Genomic DNA, 16222 nt, shown 5'->3' on the forward strand with positions numbered 1-16222 from the left:
ACATGATGAGAGAAAGAAAGCTGATGAGAGAAGCGTGGGTGAGATGAGAGAAAGAAGAAGGTAGTGCAGCCGTTTATGTGAGGAGAGCGGCGACACAATTAGGGTTTAGGATCAGTACCTATGCTTACTAATACCATATTGAAATGATAGGCCTTGTCTTTCTATTTATTTTCAATGATACATATACAATGTCAGTTTCTCTGTATATTTGCAATACAATCATGAATATTTAATGAAACTTATATTCTAATAATAACAATAATATTCTAATAATGACATTGATATTCTAATAATGATGATACCACATATTTAAGGAGAATGTATTGTAATGTAACACTTTGTTTATTGCCCGATTTGAACAGAGATGAAATTATAACTAAATAAATTTGTTGTATTCTATTATTTTGGAATTAATTTCACGTGCTTGCGTATTTTTAGTAATGATTTATTTTGGATCATGAATGAAATGATCTTTAAAACGAATGCTTTTAAAAAATGAACATAACATATTGTACGTTTAAGCGCTTAAAAAATTAGCATCTTTATGAAGAATTGATGGTTTGTTAGCTTACCTAAAATCAACACAAGTTAACTCACACTTTGCTCAGCGTGACTTAACTCACGTTGATGGTACCGAACGTGAGTTAACTCATGTTGGGGTTATTTTAGGAATTTTGAGGTGGGAATGTGCAAAAATGTTTGGGAGAAGAACGGTTTTCGGGTAAATACCCATGTTTTATGGTTTGGGATCAGCATGCACATTTTAAAAACTATCACTATAATTTTATATAATTCTAAAATTAATTAATCTTAAGTCTTTGATATTTGTTCTAATGTGCACTTATTTTATACTTTAGATGCTTTTTATATAACTAAATAATATAATCTGTGATATTTTATACATTTATTTGAAAGATTTTTATCATATTTTAATTAACTTATGATGTTTTTTATTATTTATTATCTTTTTGTTGTTACACTACAAGTCATTAGTCAAGGTACATGTGCTTAGATGCCCAAAAAGCATAGAGATAGACGCCCAAAATGTGCATTATTGTACCCTTTTCATAAGATAGCCATTGTCATCCTCAAGTAACCACTCCGAGAGAAAAGTTTAAGAGAGAGATAAGGAAAAGTAAGTTTATTCAAGACATTCTAAAAAACTTGAAAATTAAAAATTGTAAAAGATAAAATAAAACAGAATTTGAGCCTTATTTATATCTTTGTGAACCTTTAAGAGAAGTTCATGATCCTCCATCTAATTTGGAGTCTATTTCATCCTTCTTTATCAGATCGCATGTGTTGTGATCGAAGTTGTTTGCTTCCAAATTTGACTTGTGCACAACAATCTTTGAAGGAGTGATATTTTTAAGCATGCGCAGCAAACTTGGACTTAGCACAGCAACCATAATTTGACAAAATTTCAATTGTGTGGTTGTTAACATTCTCGCAAGCACAGCATCAACACGTGGAAGCAGCAATGTAAAACAAAAAGCAAACCCTAGCAGAGCCCCATTCACCAAGAATCAACTATTTTTTAAAAGAAAATATTTCTCATATTATAAGGTATTTGCTATTAGCAAAAGGTTAAATTTTTAAATCTTGGAGTTTGGTTAACATGTAAATAAAATTAGTTTTAAATTTTAATTTCTAAAAAATAATTAATATAAAAAAAATGACATAATTGGATGATAAGTACATATTCTACCAATTTTCTGAGGTTTCACCTTAGCAAAAATGTCTCTTTTGCAAGTTTTACTTTACAACTATTATATTTGATCACCTTGTATTTCTACATGTTTAGTCAAGATCTAATTTTATCTCTATTTTTGTCTTCCTATCTTATTGTCAATTTATTATATTTTTCACATCACTCTCTCTTATCTCCATTCAAGGTATATACACTCATGTGGATGTACACTAAACATTTTCCTTTACTTTAAGTCATAAACTTAATTTGCAGCTTATGCCTTAACAATTTATCATGATAAATGCTTATGTATAATCTATTTTAAAAGACTGCTATTTTTGGTACATTTTACTAAATTATTACCTCAGTTCTTTACTTTATATCAGGGCTATATATGCTTTTTATAGTCGCTTTAAATACTTCTGCTTATATTTTTACTCCCACTAAAATTTCCTTAAAAATTTGGTCTCTCTAAAATTTCTGATACCAATTTTTTAATTCATGTTTTTTACAAGAGTTTACGTCGCATGTTGCAATGGATCGACTTTTTTATATCAAGTAGTCTAGTGGTTAGAGCTCACACATTTTAAATGTAGAGAAGTGGGGTGTTCAGGGTTCGAACCTCACTCACTGGATATATTATACGATATCTCTAGCAACTGAGCTAAACTCACGGGAATCAATTGATCAACTTTATTACAGCTTTTGATTGTCAAAACCATAAAATTATTTACTTAATAATTTAAGTAATTAATGTTTAATTTTTGTAGATGAAGGTTAAATAGTTTGATTATTAAACTAACTGCAATTTAATGTCTTATAAATTTCATGTCATAAAAAAATTTCACTAGAAACATGTCAGATGGTATTTTTTTTTTAAAAAATAAAAATGCACTAAAAATGTTAACAAAAAGTTTAAAGAAAGTTTTAGTGGCTCACCCTTGACCTACTTTCGAGGGTCATATTAGAAAAACTAAACGGTGGATCTTGGTGGGGTTGGGCTGCTAGCATGTCTAGTCCTCAATAAATTTTTAACATATAGTCTAATATGTGAGTATGTGACATTATTTACGGTCAATAGTAAAAGGCATAGAAAGTATTCGAATCCACATATAAGATTATTTATAGTCGATATTAAACTAATCAATCAATAAATTGACTAGTAAAATATCAGTTAAATAGTAAAAGATCATAGAAAGCATTTGAACCCACAATCTTTTGCTTCTGTGGACATAACCTGCATGTATGAGTTTATTCGTTAGACTATTTAAAGCAAACACAAATTCAACCAACCAATCAATATAACACAGTCATAAAATTTATTACTATAATTTGGATTACAAAGCATTTCCTCTCAAGTGATATGTCTGACACATATATATATATATATAACATGATACTCGAGGTTGAAATGCAAAAGAAACATCATTTCATAGCTACAAAGTAGCAAATTACATTACTACAGAAAACAAACAGCTCCGTAACTAAGACCAATTATTCAATATAGATATATAGTTCATAAGCCTCTATCATTGCAAGCCTTATAAATGAGTTTTAATTTTCTTTTGGAGTGTGCTTACAATGCATGAGTACATTTAAATGGATGTGATGAACTAAGGCTTGTAAACAGTTGGTTTGTACACAGGTGGGACTGGCGGTGGCCTGCCACGTCTTGGTGGTAAAACCGGGGTCGGAGGGACTGGCGGCGGCCTTCCCTTTCTTGGTGGTAAAACAGGAGTAGAATGTATATATTCATGAATACCAAACCCTTGAGGAATGAGAATCAGAGATGCAAGGAACAACACTAGAAATGATAGGGAAAAAGAAGCCATTCTTAGTTACTGATTTTCAGTCTTGGTGTACAAAACATAGGGAGTACTACTCATGTTTTATACTGGATTGTTAGGGGGATCAATGAGTGAAGGGGGGGTGCAATTATTGATTAGATTACGTCAGGGCTGATGTCATATGCCTAAGGATTAACTTACACCCCACAAACCTAACCAAACTTTCTAAAAGGGACATCCTTCGGGGTGATTTTGGATTTTCTGGTTTTTTAAGTTAAATTTGATGAAAAAAAGAAGTTAAATTTGATGAAAATAAAACATATTTGGGTATAATGAGGTTGAATTTATTTTTAATTTAATTTGAAAATAATTTGCACTTATTTTAAACCACAAAATTAGATTTCGTAGTTCTTGTTTTTGTCTTAACTTTAAGAGTGGGTCTTATAGTGTAGGCTTTGAGGTTCGGAGTACCCTAGTCTCAAGCTTTAATGTTTATATATTTTTGGTGTCAATTTCTACATTGAGTCGGTTCATATAGCATTTTACTCTAACTTTAGTTGAGTCCCATGTTTTTTATTTTTGGATCGGATACTGAGTTTATAAAAAAATTGCATCTATTATATTGTTGGTGCAAACTCCTAGCTTGCACTCAGAGAGAGTTCAGAGTGTTTTGTTATGTGATGAGAATATAGAGGAAGAGGATAGTTTTGTTTATGGTGAATTGTATGTATTGCTTAGTGATTATGACACAAGATACTAAGTTGCATCAACTGAATACAAACAAGTACTTATAGGCTAAGTAAAGTTACTTGCACAACAAGTCATTGACCAACTAACTAAGTAGTTAGTTACTAACAAACTAACTAAGCAACAAGCATAGTTGAATTTATCCACAACATATATCACAAAGTATATTATTATGCCTTGTTGCATGCGTGCCATATCTTCTGTTGGATGGCTCTTATATACCATTAGATGTCTTCTTGTATGGTGATTTCTTGTGTGTGGCATTTAAACAGGAGGCTTATATATTGGTGGCTTATAAACTGGTGATGTCACAATCGGAGGATTGTAGACTGGAGGCCTGTGGATGTTTATCTATAAGTTGTTTGTAAGAATCAGCATGCACATGAGGAACAAGCATAAGAGAAGCAAGGAACAACAAAGTAAGTATAAGAAAAAGGAAGTCATTGTAAATAGTGATTTTAGTGTTGGTGAATAATGCATGGAGAGGGAACAATCAGGTTTTATAATAGTTAGTGGACTTAATGTGAGTGTAAGGTCTCAATCCAAGAAATCGGTGTGATTTTTATATCTCAATCAATATTTACTCTACTAAATTCAGTAACAAGAAAATACGCCAAGGGGTAAATTTTAGCATCCGATAAGAAAAAACCACAACTTCACCCTCAACATCATCAAATGTCATACAATCCCCTAACACGAAAAACCCAAAAAGATGAGTGCGCCATTGGTTTAATTCAAAGCAAAACGACCTTAGCTTAACTTTAACCAACTTCAAACCAATAATAAAATATTAGTATTATGTTGTTAAGGTTTTTTTTTTTTAAGGATTCTTTCAAATAACAAAAAAACTTTATGATATTTATGTTTTTAACAATAATATAAACAGACACTGTTATTTTTCTACACTCATTCACTAAATGATTTTTTTATATCTCTCTCCATCCATCACATTGCTAAACTACCATATCTATGATGTAACTCTATATACATGCAATTTTGGCCCCCTTAAAAAAAATGGATATTTTGATCCCCTAACTTTTGGCCCTCTTTTGATTAGCTGATTTTGATGGAGATTATGACAATTTCTCAGTCTCTGATGGTGTAAACTGACATGGGGATAGAATGATGTTGATAAGTGGAGACCAAACTAGCATGGTGTAACTTTTGGCCTCCCTAAAGAAGGATCCACTTATCAGTTTGGACTCCACTTATCATGTCAGTTTGGACACCATGCAAGTTTGGACTCCACTTATAAGCATCATTCTATCTCCATGTCAGTTTACACTATCAGAGACTGAGAAATTGGCATAAAATCAGCTAATCAAAAAAGGGCCAAAAGTTAGGGGGTCAAAATATCCATTTTATGAGGTCAAAATCGCAACTTTTTAAAACATAGGGAGTGAAAAGTGCATTTAAGTCTTAAATATATATACATTCAAGGTGTACAAAAGCATTGGGTCGGCACTATGTTATTGGCTCTCCTCATGTAGTATATCTTTGAAAATTGCTCTTCTCCCAAGTGTAGTTAACTACAATTGTGGCCTAAATATTTGGGGGAATAAAATTTGACTCGTGATGGACACACACTGGGAAAAAAATTGTAATTTTGCGGGTTTCAGTCGAAAAATCAAAATAAATCGAGGCTTATTTAGAATCCTACATAAATTTTTAGATCCTCTATATGTGTTTTTGTAGAGGTGTCTGCAAAAAACACCTCAAAATTCTATTTCTAGGTCGATGTTTTGGTTTTTTTAGTTTTTGACGCGTTAAAAATTCATATTGAATCTGTCTCTGGTTGGAAAATTCTAATTTTTTTTGTGGGAGATGTTTCTTTATGTCCTAAACATGCCAATAAAAAATCATTAAAAAATTCAACCTCTAGGTCACTTTTCCGAATTTTATGTCTACAAAACTTGACTGCAGCTTACTACAGTTGTACCTATGGTAGTTAACTAGAGTTGTATTTAGCGAACCGTGGTTAACTACAGTTGGGGTTAAAGTCGTATTTTCCATGTGTTTTTACGCAATTTTTCTCGTTCGAAAAGCAATTTTCACACGATATTAGTTGCAGTCTACTTCAACGGTGGAAAACTATTTTTGTTTAGGATTCGAATTGATGTCACATTAGTAGATCTAAAGGATCAAATCAACTAATGACTCAACCACAGAGACACAAGGAGGATGGAGGGTGTTGGGTATCGACATCCATCGATTGATTTAGCCGAAAGATTGCAGTTCAGCTTAATGATGCTCAAGAACAATGACGACGTGAGGAGCATGTTCGATATTTGGTCAGCACAACATGTTCTCGACGATCAAGTTGGATGTTTTGTTGGTGAGATCTTCTGAAGATATTCTCATGACTTTGATTCGGCCAGATGAGATTAGGTTGTATTATTATATTGTGTCATTATTTGGTTGGATTTTAGTTTAATTCTTGTTAGTTTGGTGAAGAAGTGTTAAAAGTGTTTTATACTTAGTGTAAAGGTTTGTCAGTCTCTTTCAAAACTCGAAAAAACGAAGAGAACACATTTTGTATTCTACCTAAAGAGTTGTACAAATTTTCACATCAAATTCATTAATTCATATAAGAAGAGGGTGACGAGCGGTCGTCGCCAATATGAATACAAAGTATTCGTTGTTGCCAATATGGATATACATCCAACACCAACATCATGAATGCATGAACATATGACTGAATCAATGCATATTTTCAGCAACAAGTCGTCAACCATCAACATCAACATTTTTCAATAAATGCATACACCATTAAAGTCGTCGCCAATTGCATGTAAGAATTCGTCGCCAATAACTTACCGTTATCAAAATCACCAACATAATCCTCATCAAACATCAACATAATCATTATCATACTCATCACCAACATCAATCAACTTAGAGAACATAAAGTTCATAATCACATCTTTCATAAAATACGGACACTTGACCACATCATGAGATTCATCAATTTCAACACCCAATCCTTAACAATTCATTCACATTAAATCATACAAACATGAATTCAAATTCTCCTACGAGTTATCCGACCATAACACATTAGTTTTGCAAAGTTCTTCTAAGTTTATGAAAACTAGCATTTTTCGACAAATTCTCCAAAATCAAAGTAAACAAATTCAAACGCCTCAACTGAGTATATACACAATCCAAATATGAGTGAAGTAGCATATACATATATGTGTCATAAGACAGTTTCGATTAATTCCAAAATTCACCTAATTTCGTTTCATTTTGCAAAACCAATTCATTTTCAAAACAAAACCAAGTTAGATTCATCATGTCATAGGTTAAATACTCTTAAACATCCTAAAACTCCTGGTACTCAAGTTTTTAGCTTTTGGGATCAAATCATGACTTTTTGGTTCAATTAAAAATAGTTATGACGAGAATACTACCAGACCGTGCGTTTTGCATCAAACAGCAAAACACACTCGCGCGTTTTCGCACGTAAAAACTCGCTCGTAAATCCGTTTTTGTTGCCATTTTCGCCTACGCGTCCGTAACTCTTAGCTCTATCACATTCTGTAGAGAAATTCAAGTTTCACCCATCCCCAAAACAGCTTTCTCTGAATCACTTAAAGGCACTTCTTTTTCCCAAATCACATAAGCTAACTTTTCACACAAAACCCAAGTATCTTCCCAACACCTTTCAAAAACGAAACTTATAACCTTAAACATAAGTTCAACTAACTCATCTCAACACAACAACATCAACAATTCATCTCAATTCATCAAGAATCATAATTCACCATTAATGACCCATTTCCTTCAAAACTCATTAGAACAATAACAACTTAATCATAACTTCAACAATTACAACACCCAATGTATAAATTATCATCAACAACACAACATAACATCAATCAAGGTACAATTTCATTATTTCATCAACAATCAACAAGAACTTAATTTTTACCAATTTAAACAAAAGTTATCACAACAACTTAACAACAACAAAATCATGAGTTTTAAGCACGTAACCCAACAATTTCATGAAGTTTATCATATCCACAATTTCACATGAAATGGGAGCACGAATTTCATCATTCAAAACCACAAAAAGTCACAATTATCATAAAAGCACTTAAACTGATATGTAAAATTTAGAGATTATAGCTTAATTAGTGAAAAGATACCATCCCCTTAGCTCTAATCTTCAAGAATCCAAATCCTAGCTTCAATTTAGCTCCTAGCCTCCAATCCCAAGCTTCCTCTTTCTAGCTCCTCTTTTCTCCTCTAGATCCCCTTTCTCTCCCTACCTTTATCTCAAAATGTTTTGGAAAAGTGAGTGAATGAAGGTAATGCCATAATTTTCTCATAAGACTAGTGTTTATATAGTCACTACACAAATGGGATTAGTCCCAAGTTGTCTTAATGAGCTCAATATTCTTACCACCTAATTCAGCAAAGCTACTACACATTTAGACCGTCAAAATAACGAATAACTACCGTCTCTTAAATAATAACCACAACTCACTAGTAACATATAAAATAATCATTCCCACTTAAAATACTAAAAATAACTCTCGTAATAAATAATTAAAATAAGGCTAAAATATGGTTTTAGTCCCTGCAAATATGTCTCGTTTTGGTTTTATTCTGTGTAAAAAAAAGTTTGTTTTTGGTCCCTGCAAAATTTTTTGTTTTTTAAAATAGTCCTTGGAGGGACTATTTTCAAAAACAAAATTTTTGACAGGGACCTTTTTAAAAAACAAAATATTTTGCAAGGACCAAAAACTACAAAATGGGTCCAGTCATCATGTGCCACGTATGCAAATCATCACAAAAATGAGGTCAGGGACTATTTTAAAAAACAAAAAATTTTGCAGGGACCAAAAACAATTTTTTTTTATAGGGACTAAAACCAAAACGAGACATATTTGCAGGACTAAAACCATATTTTAGCCTTAAAATAATTCTAGCGAAAAACGGGCCGATACATTTCCATCCCTTATTTGCCAAATAATGTGCTTTGAAAATCATCCCACACTTTACAAAGAGCTTTCCACAAAGGTGAGTCATAAGGTTGAGAGGTTATAGATGTACGCAAATCATTATTCAGTGGTATTTAAACTTGTGAAATAAAGAGACTATTATCATTGACTCACCTGGTAACCCAACACCAGTCAATTTCTCAACCATCCATTTATCTTTATCCCCACCTCCGTCTTCTATTTACCCTAAACTTGAGGAGTTCAGAACATTTATATATGATAAGGTGAAGAATTTGTTGGATGAGAGATCTCAAATTGATACTATCAAGAAAATGATAAAAAAAAGGATGAATTGAGAATCAAGGTAGATGATTTTCTGCTGAAAATGAATTAGGAAACTAGAAGAGAGAAAGTGAAAGCTAACAAGGATGATTTTAGAGCATGGTTCTCTGAACTCTGCTCAAGAATATAGAGTTAATTGACCGGAGAAGGAATTTACAGTGTCATCTTCCAGCTCTTTCTGAAGACATGCTAGAACCCTACATCTTCTCTATATTAGTGTCTAACACTCCATTCTTTCATCTGAAGCTAGATCTCTTTGAACTTCATATCGTTCTATCTGATCCTATACTACAAGACTTTGTGTATGTTGTTGAATTTCATAAGTTCCTAGATGATTTATGAACTCAATTGGATTCTTAGCATGCTATTCGACTTCAAATGCACAATCGACTTCAAGGTAAATCAGAAAAACAAGCTACAATAAAGACTCGACTCAATGTAGTTTAGCAGCTTTTGATGAACTTAACTTCTAAACTACCTTAGGAAACACTTTTGTTATTCTTTGCACTTTTATCACTTGTATTTTTTTCGCACTCTCTTTTAATAAATAAGTTGTTGTTTTTGTTGACGTCAAAAGATGGAAAAGAAGTATATATGCATATCTATGTTATTTTATCTGCTAAAATTGTTGAATATTATGATTATGGAGATTTCTTTGCTTTAATTTATATTTGTTTTAATTAACATGGCTTAGACTTATGAGGAGCATACAAACATCATCCTTTGTTGAGTTACGTTAAATAACAAGGACAATTGTTCTTCCAAATACATAAGTTTGCCATCATCAAAATGGGGGAGATTGTTGAACCAAGACGGGTTTTATAAATATCTCTAAGGTTTGATGATATTAATGTATAGAAGAACAATTGACTACTTTAAAGTTTGTTCAATTGGGTAGGACTATAGAATTAAAATTTGACTCTAAAGTTAACATTCTGGCCTTGAAAGTCAATGATCTAAACAAAGAAGAAGAACTTTGATGGTCAAGAGAAGCTCTAAATGAGTATTCATCATGTTGTGAAGAAGACGCTATAATATCAAGAATCAAATCAGTGGTCAACACTTTGATAAACATCTAACTCAGTTTTGTCTTCTTTTAAAGTAACAACACTCCACAAGTTCAATAGTACTTTTGTCCTTGGTGAGTTGAAAGAAGACATGTTGCAGCAATGAACAAATCTTTGTGAGAGACAAAACGTAAGCAACAGATAATTCCCAAATAAGTAAATAAATTCTAAAGTACTATTCAACGGAAAAATTCATAAATGACAAAGGATTTGGAATCGGAAGAAACTTCTCAAGGAAGCTTGATATGTTGGAAAACTCTTCAAACAACAGCTCTATTCAAATCTCCTATTAAAGAACATTGAGTGTATGAAGATATTATGAGAAATACATGCTATTAATTATCCCAAAACTCGCCAAGCTTAGTAACGCAAGCTTGTGACCTAAGTAGGGGCATTAAGATGTTGGAAGGTCTTTGATGTGTGGAAAAAAAAAATTAAAAAAAAAACAAAAAAAAAAAAAACTATCCCAAAACTCTAATCAATTATTAGCACAATAATACTTTGAAAAATTCTTATTAACTTTTGATCTTAGAATTTCTTATGTGTTTAGAAATATTCTTTAGATACAAAATCATGTCCCGTGCTTAAATTTATTTACTACTTTTTGAGTCTGAAGTGTAAACAAAGAACGAAATCCTGTAAATTCTTAATATTGTTGTGTTGAAGGAAGTCCTTTATGAGAGGCAAAATATCTTAGATGTGGTGTCTAAGTGCTTTTTTAATCATCTGTTTAATACTCTTGGGAATTTCTACGGTACACTCACAAAATGAGGTGTACCGGTACTCTTACTTTATAATTTTATAAATTAACGATCATTTTTATGTAATAAATAGTTATTTATCAATATTTATATTTTATAGAACATCAATTCATAAGAAAAAAACATCATTTCATTGTTTATACGAATCATAGTAATTGTTTATTTTGTTGACACTTTTGATGAATAAATTAAATTTAGTTATTACAATTATACATGATACAAAATTAATATTTTTCTTCAAAAATCAACTCATTTAACTATTAATTTAAAGAGTAATTGTATCAGTGCACCCAAATATATTGGGTGTACTATAGAATTTGCCGATATTCATATCCCCTAATTTGTTTAAGAAAATATTTTTAGAAAAAGCAAATACAATTTACCCCTGTTTGATTGATGTGTTTTTCTCATTTTCATTGATAACGAGAACCTCTTATTTAATAGGCATTAACAAACAATATTTATTCATTCAAATTGATAGAGTACATTGGTACAATATAAATTCAAATTCGTTAAAAACAAAAAGCATGAATATGTGAACAAACTCACAACATCCATGTTAATAGTATAAAATGGAAAAGTACTTATGCCAATAAATATGACTATATTCATGTATCCGGAATACTCATGTCTTCGGATCTGGAACGTTGACGACGCCAAATTAAAGTCATTGTCATTGATCGGATTCTGCACTTACTCAAAGCTAATCTTTCAAATAAACACTGCACTAAGAGAGGAAATAAAAAACACACTGCACAAAGACGGGAAATCAAAACAAACGAAAGAAAATAGAAAATATGTGAAATCACCTATTCAATTAGGATAAAAAGAAAAACAATTTGGAGGGGTAATTTCACAAAGATCAAGAAAAGGTGAAAGTGTAATTAATATGTTCATTTTATGTGGGAATATTACTAAATTGTCCTTGTTTGTAGTGTATTCAAATTTGACTTTTTTATATTCCAAGATAAATTAGTAGTATTAATTAGGGTTATGTTAGGAAAAAAATAATAATGTATTTAGAAAATTGAAAGAGAGGTTATATTTAAGGACAAAAAATTTTTCTCAATAGATGCTTATAACTAGGGACGTAGGGAGTAATTGGTCTTTGTATTGATCTAGAATAAACATTGCTAACAGCCTAACCCTGTAGTGTACGGTCCACCGAAAACATTGTATTATTTAAATTAATTAAGAATGTACTTTTAATTAAGGTCTTCTTTTTCCCTCAAAAAAAAAAAATTAAGGTCTTCTTTTCTTGCCTATCTTTTGGTTTTGCTTAATAGCTTTTGCCGTAAGAGTAAAAACTCAAAAGTCGTTTTAGTTACCAGTGCTCGTGAATCCTTCGGTGTAACAAAAAAAAATACATAAAAGATTCAAGCAGTACAACAGCCTTAGACATTTGCTAAGAAAACATATCTGTCATATTTTGTTTACATACTAAAACGAAATTTACTATTTTATCCTTTCTTAAACATATTTTAAATAAATAGATTTTAATTTCTTTTTTTATCAAAAGCGATGTAGATAATTAACTTAATCTTTAATGTTTAAAGTGGTGAACAGACACACATACATACTAGCGTTTAGACACGTACCCGTTTATCCGCTCTTTATATTAAACACCCGAGTCATTCTTTTATAAAGCAGGGAGTAAGGAAAACTTAAACAACCTACCAAACACTAGGGAAGTTGTTTTATCTTGCAGACATTACTGAAAAATTAGAGTTTCAAACATGAATACCACAAATAATGGTGACCGATTGAATGGTGCAGCTGAAGCAGGTGATATAGATCTCCTTTATACAGTAATTCAAGATGATCCATTCATTTTGGAGATGATAGATTTAATACCATTTGTTGAAACTCCTTTGCATATTGCTGCATCTATGGGTCATCTCCAATTTGCCTCCGAGATTATGAAGTTAAAACCTTCATTTGCTTGGAAGCTAAATCAACAAGGATTCAGTCCTATCCATCTTGCTATGCAAAACAACCAAAACAGTATGGTTACTCGCTTTGTGAACTTCAATAAGGACCTTGTTAGAGTTGAAGGAAGAAATGGCATAACTCCTCTTCATTTTGCAAGTCAAATTGGCGAGGTTGAACTTTTAGCTAATTTTCTCTTTGCTTGTCCGGAATCTATTGAATACTTGACTGTGAGGTTTGAGACTGCATTGCATATTGCTGTCATGAATGAACAGTATGAGGCCCTTCAAGTGCTTCTCGGCTGGCTCAAAACAAATAAACAAAGAGGTGCTGATTTGCTGAAATATAAAATACTAAACCAGGAGGATGAGAATGGCAATACTATCTTTCACATTTCAGCGCTATATAGTGAGCCACAGGTAATAGTTTTTTTTATTTGAAGAACAGGAAAGAAAACTTATAAATTAGACAAATGGTTTGGATCTAGTGCACTAATGTTGTTGATTTTATAGTTGCTAATATGAATTATCTCTGACAACAGCTTTTTTTTCATTAATTTCTTGGTAGCGCAGGCGCTTCAATTGTTGATAAAGACTTTTTGTCAAAAAAATAAATTTTTGAAAAAGACTAGGATAAATTTGTGCGCCAAGAACTTGGAAAACAAAACATCATTAGACATGGCAGTGACTAGAGAGATCAAGAGTATATTATCAAGTGTTGGAGCAAAACCTGGCTTGGAAGTCACCAATGCACCCACACTTGCACATAAATTGAAATCAAATACTACGTTGATGAGTAGTATGTTCCTTTATATAGTCGGCCTTAGAAACGATATATCAGAGGAGCAACGCAACACTTGGTTGATAGTTGCGACTCTTGTTGCAACTGCCACCTTTCAATCAGCAATGTCTCCACCAGGTGGAGTTTATCAGGTTAATGCTAGTGACAGTAGTTTGAACATCACGTCCACCAATTCTACTATTTCTACCGGGTGGAGTTTATGGGGAAATACTGGGAAATCGGTCTTGCCAGGAGCTTATTTCGATATATTTGTATATCTGAATATGCTTTCTTTTTCCCTATCAACTATAACAATATATATTCTGATCCCAACTGGTGGAAGATTAGGCACGCTAGTATTCTATCCAGTGACTTCATTTGTGGGTTGTTATCTCTTTTATTTCATCGTGATAGCACCTACAGTTGTTCACATCTTTTCGGTTTTATTTCTGGCATGTTGGCTTGTAACATTATTATATGTCTCTCTAATTGATTTCGGTGCAGCGTTAAGAAACTGAATAGATCATAACATTGTTTCAATAATGGAAACGCGAATCAAAGGTTATTGTCACAAGATAAATGATGGTACGAATGCTAATGAGATCTGCAACTCAAAACCACTTCTGGCCAAATAAACAAACAACAATATATCAACGTTGGTTTGCAATTTACCTTGTCATTGTTATCATTGTTTCGGGGCAAGGTGCTTTATGTTCAGTTCTTTTCTGCTGTTTCTTGAGGTTTGGGGTTTTCCTTCGGGTGTTTTATTTTTGCTGGCTTGTATGGCCAGTATTATGCCTTTCTGTGCTCCTGCCGTGTTACACAGGGAGAGTTTTGTAAGAAATAGAATATAAAATGGGTATGTGACCATAGCTTAACTTTAACCAACTCCAAACCAATACTAAAATATTAGTATATCTTTTTGATTAATTAAACATGTGTCATAAATTCGTTCGAACTCCTTACACGAATTCTTAAGAATAATTTCCTGGATTGCATTGTTATCAACATTTATTAGTGCTGCAACTTCACTACATATACAGGTAAATTATGCATTCTAGCGTCCTATGAACGATTGTCAAACAATCTAATATAAAAATTGGTTAGGCCACCTTATTCGACATGATCCCTAACCTAGCCAAACTTTTTGCCAACTCATTATGTTCATTAATCATATTTTGTAAGTTATCAACCAAATACACATCAAGTTCTTGGCCATCAACTTTTGACGTAGAATGAGATCTTTACCTTACATGTTAAAATAGATTAATTTGAATAATAACTTAAATACCAAAGTATCTTTAAAAAAGTTTGAACCTGAAATGCTTCACCTCATTCAATCATTAGACTCGCTTTATGTATCATGCTTTATGTATCATACATATACAATTGTACAAATTTTGACGTAGAATGAGAAGAGGTCCATTTCTGCAGCAGATTTCTATCTTTTGATCGACCGGATGCTTGCACATGGAACTAATTACCCACATATATATATGCATTGATTTATGTTATCTCATTTAACTTTTTCATTATGGATACATGATATCTAATTTTTTTTTAATATGATAACTGGTGATTAAGTGCGTGAAATGAGAAAAAATGGTTCAAATGATTCATTCATTAAATAAGGTATGTGGTCAATAATAAAGATCATATTCATCGTTGATTGAATAAATTTAAAATGTAAATTTTCGCTTATAATAATGAGCAGAGGGTGTATGGTTTGACTTACTGATTTTGAAACCATTTTTTTTCCTAGCCATAATTATTAAAATATTGAATAAATTACTTTAATAACAAAGCAAAAACTCAAACTTTTCTTTCTCTTTCATTCGTCGAGAAGGGGTGGTTTTAGGTCATTTTTTGACCTATAATCACTCCTCTGCATCCATTTTCCTCTTTTTTTTTCAATCTAAATAGGTTATTTCCACATAAGTGTTTTCTTTTGTGTTTTCTCATGATTTCATCGTCTAAGTGCGGTGTTGTATTGTTCGTCGTCTTGTTGACATTGTTTGATTTTGCGTCTTGTTGCGGTGTTCGTTTGGTTCATATTGAAAGATCAGCTTGAGTCAATCACATATTCAATCCATGATTTGGACACCAACGTTACAAATCCGGAGGCATGGGTATTCTGGTGATTTAATTTCATCATATTTTTTGTAGG

The 16222-nt window shown here is 32.1% G+C and overlaps 1 protein-coding gene across 1 annotated transcript; it reads left to right on the forward strand.

The window, feature by feature from the left end:
* Window positions 1-12973: 12973 nt before the first annotated feature.
* Window positions 12974-14985, forward strand: LOC11430721 (ankyrin repeat-containing protein BDA1). The gene is made up of 2 exons (XM_003598556.4): window positions 12974-13694; window positions 13848-14985. The coding sequence occupies exons 1-2, from the start codon at window positions 13083-13085 to the stop codon at window positions 14571-14573; spliced, it is 1338 nt and encodes a 445-aa protein (XP_003598604.2). The 5' UTR covers window positions 12974-13082; the 3' UTR covers window positions 14574-14985.
* Window positions 14986-16222: the final 1237 nt, after the last annotated feature.

The sequence above is a fragment of the Medicago truncatula genome, chromosome 3, assembly GCF_003473485.1.
Source record: "Medicago truncatula cultivar Jemalong A17 chromosome 3, MtrunA17r5.0-ANR, whole genome shotgun sequence".
Taxonomy (NCBI): domain Eukaryota; kingdom Viridiplantae; phylum Streptophyta; class Magnoliopsida; order Fabales; family Fabaceae; genus Medicago; species Medicago truncatula.

Bases quoted from the DNA above. Each gene is read 5' to 3' on its own strand.
- LOC11430721 (XM_003598556.4), top strand. From the start codon at position 13,083: ATGAATACCACAAATAATGGTGACCGATTGAATGGTGCAGCTGAAGCA. The intron at 13,695-13,847 runs GTAATAGTTTTT...TTGGTAGCGCAG, and splicing joins CGCTATATAGTGAGCCACAG to GCGCTTCAATTGTTGATAAA.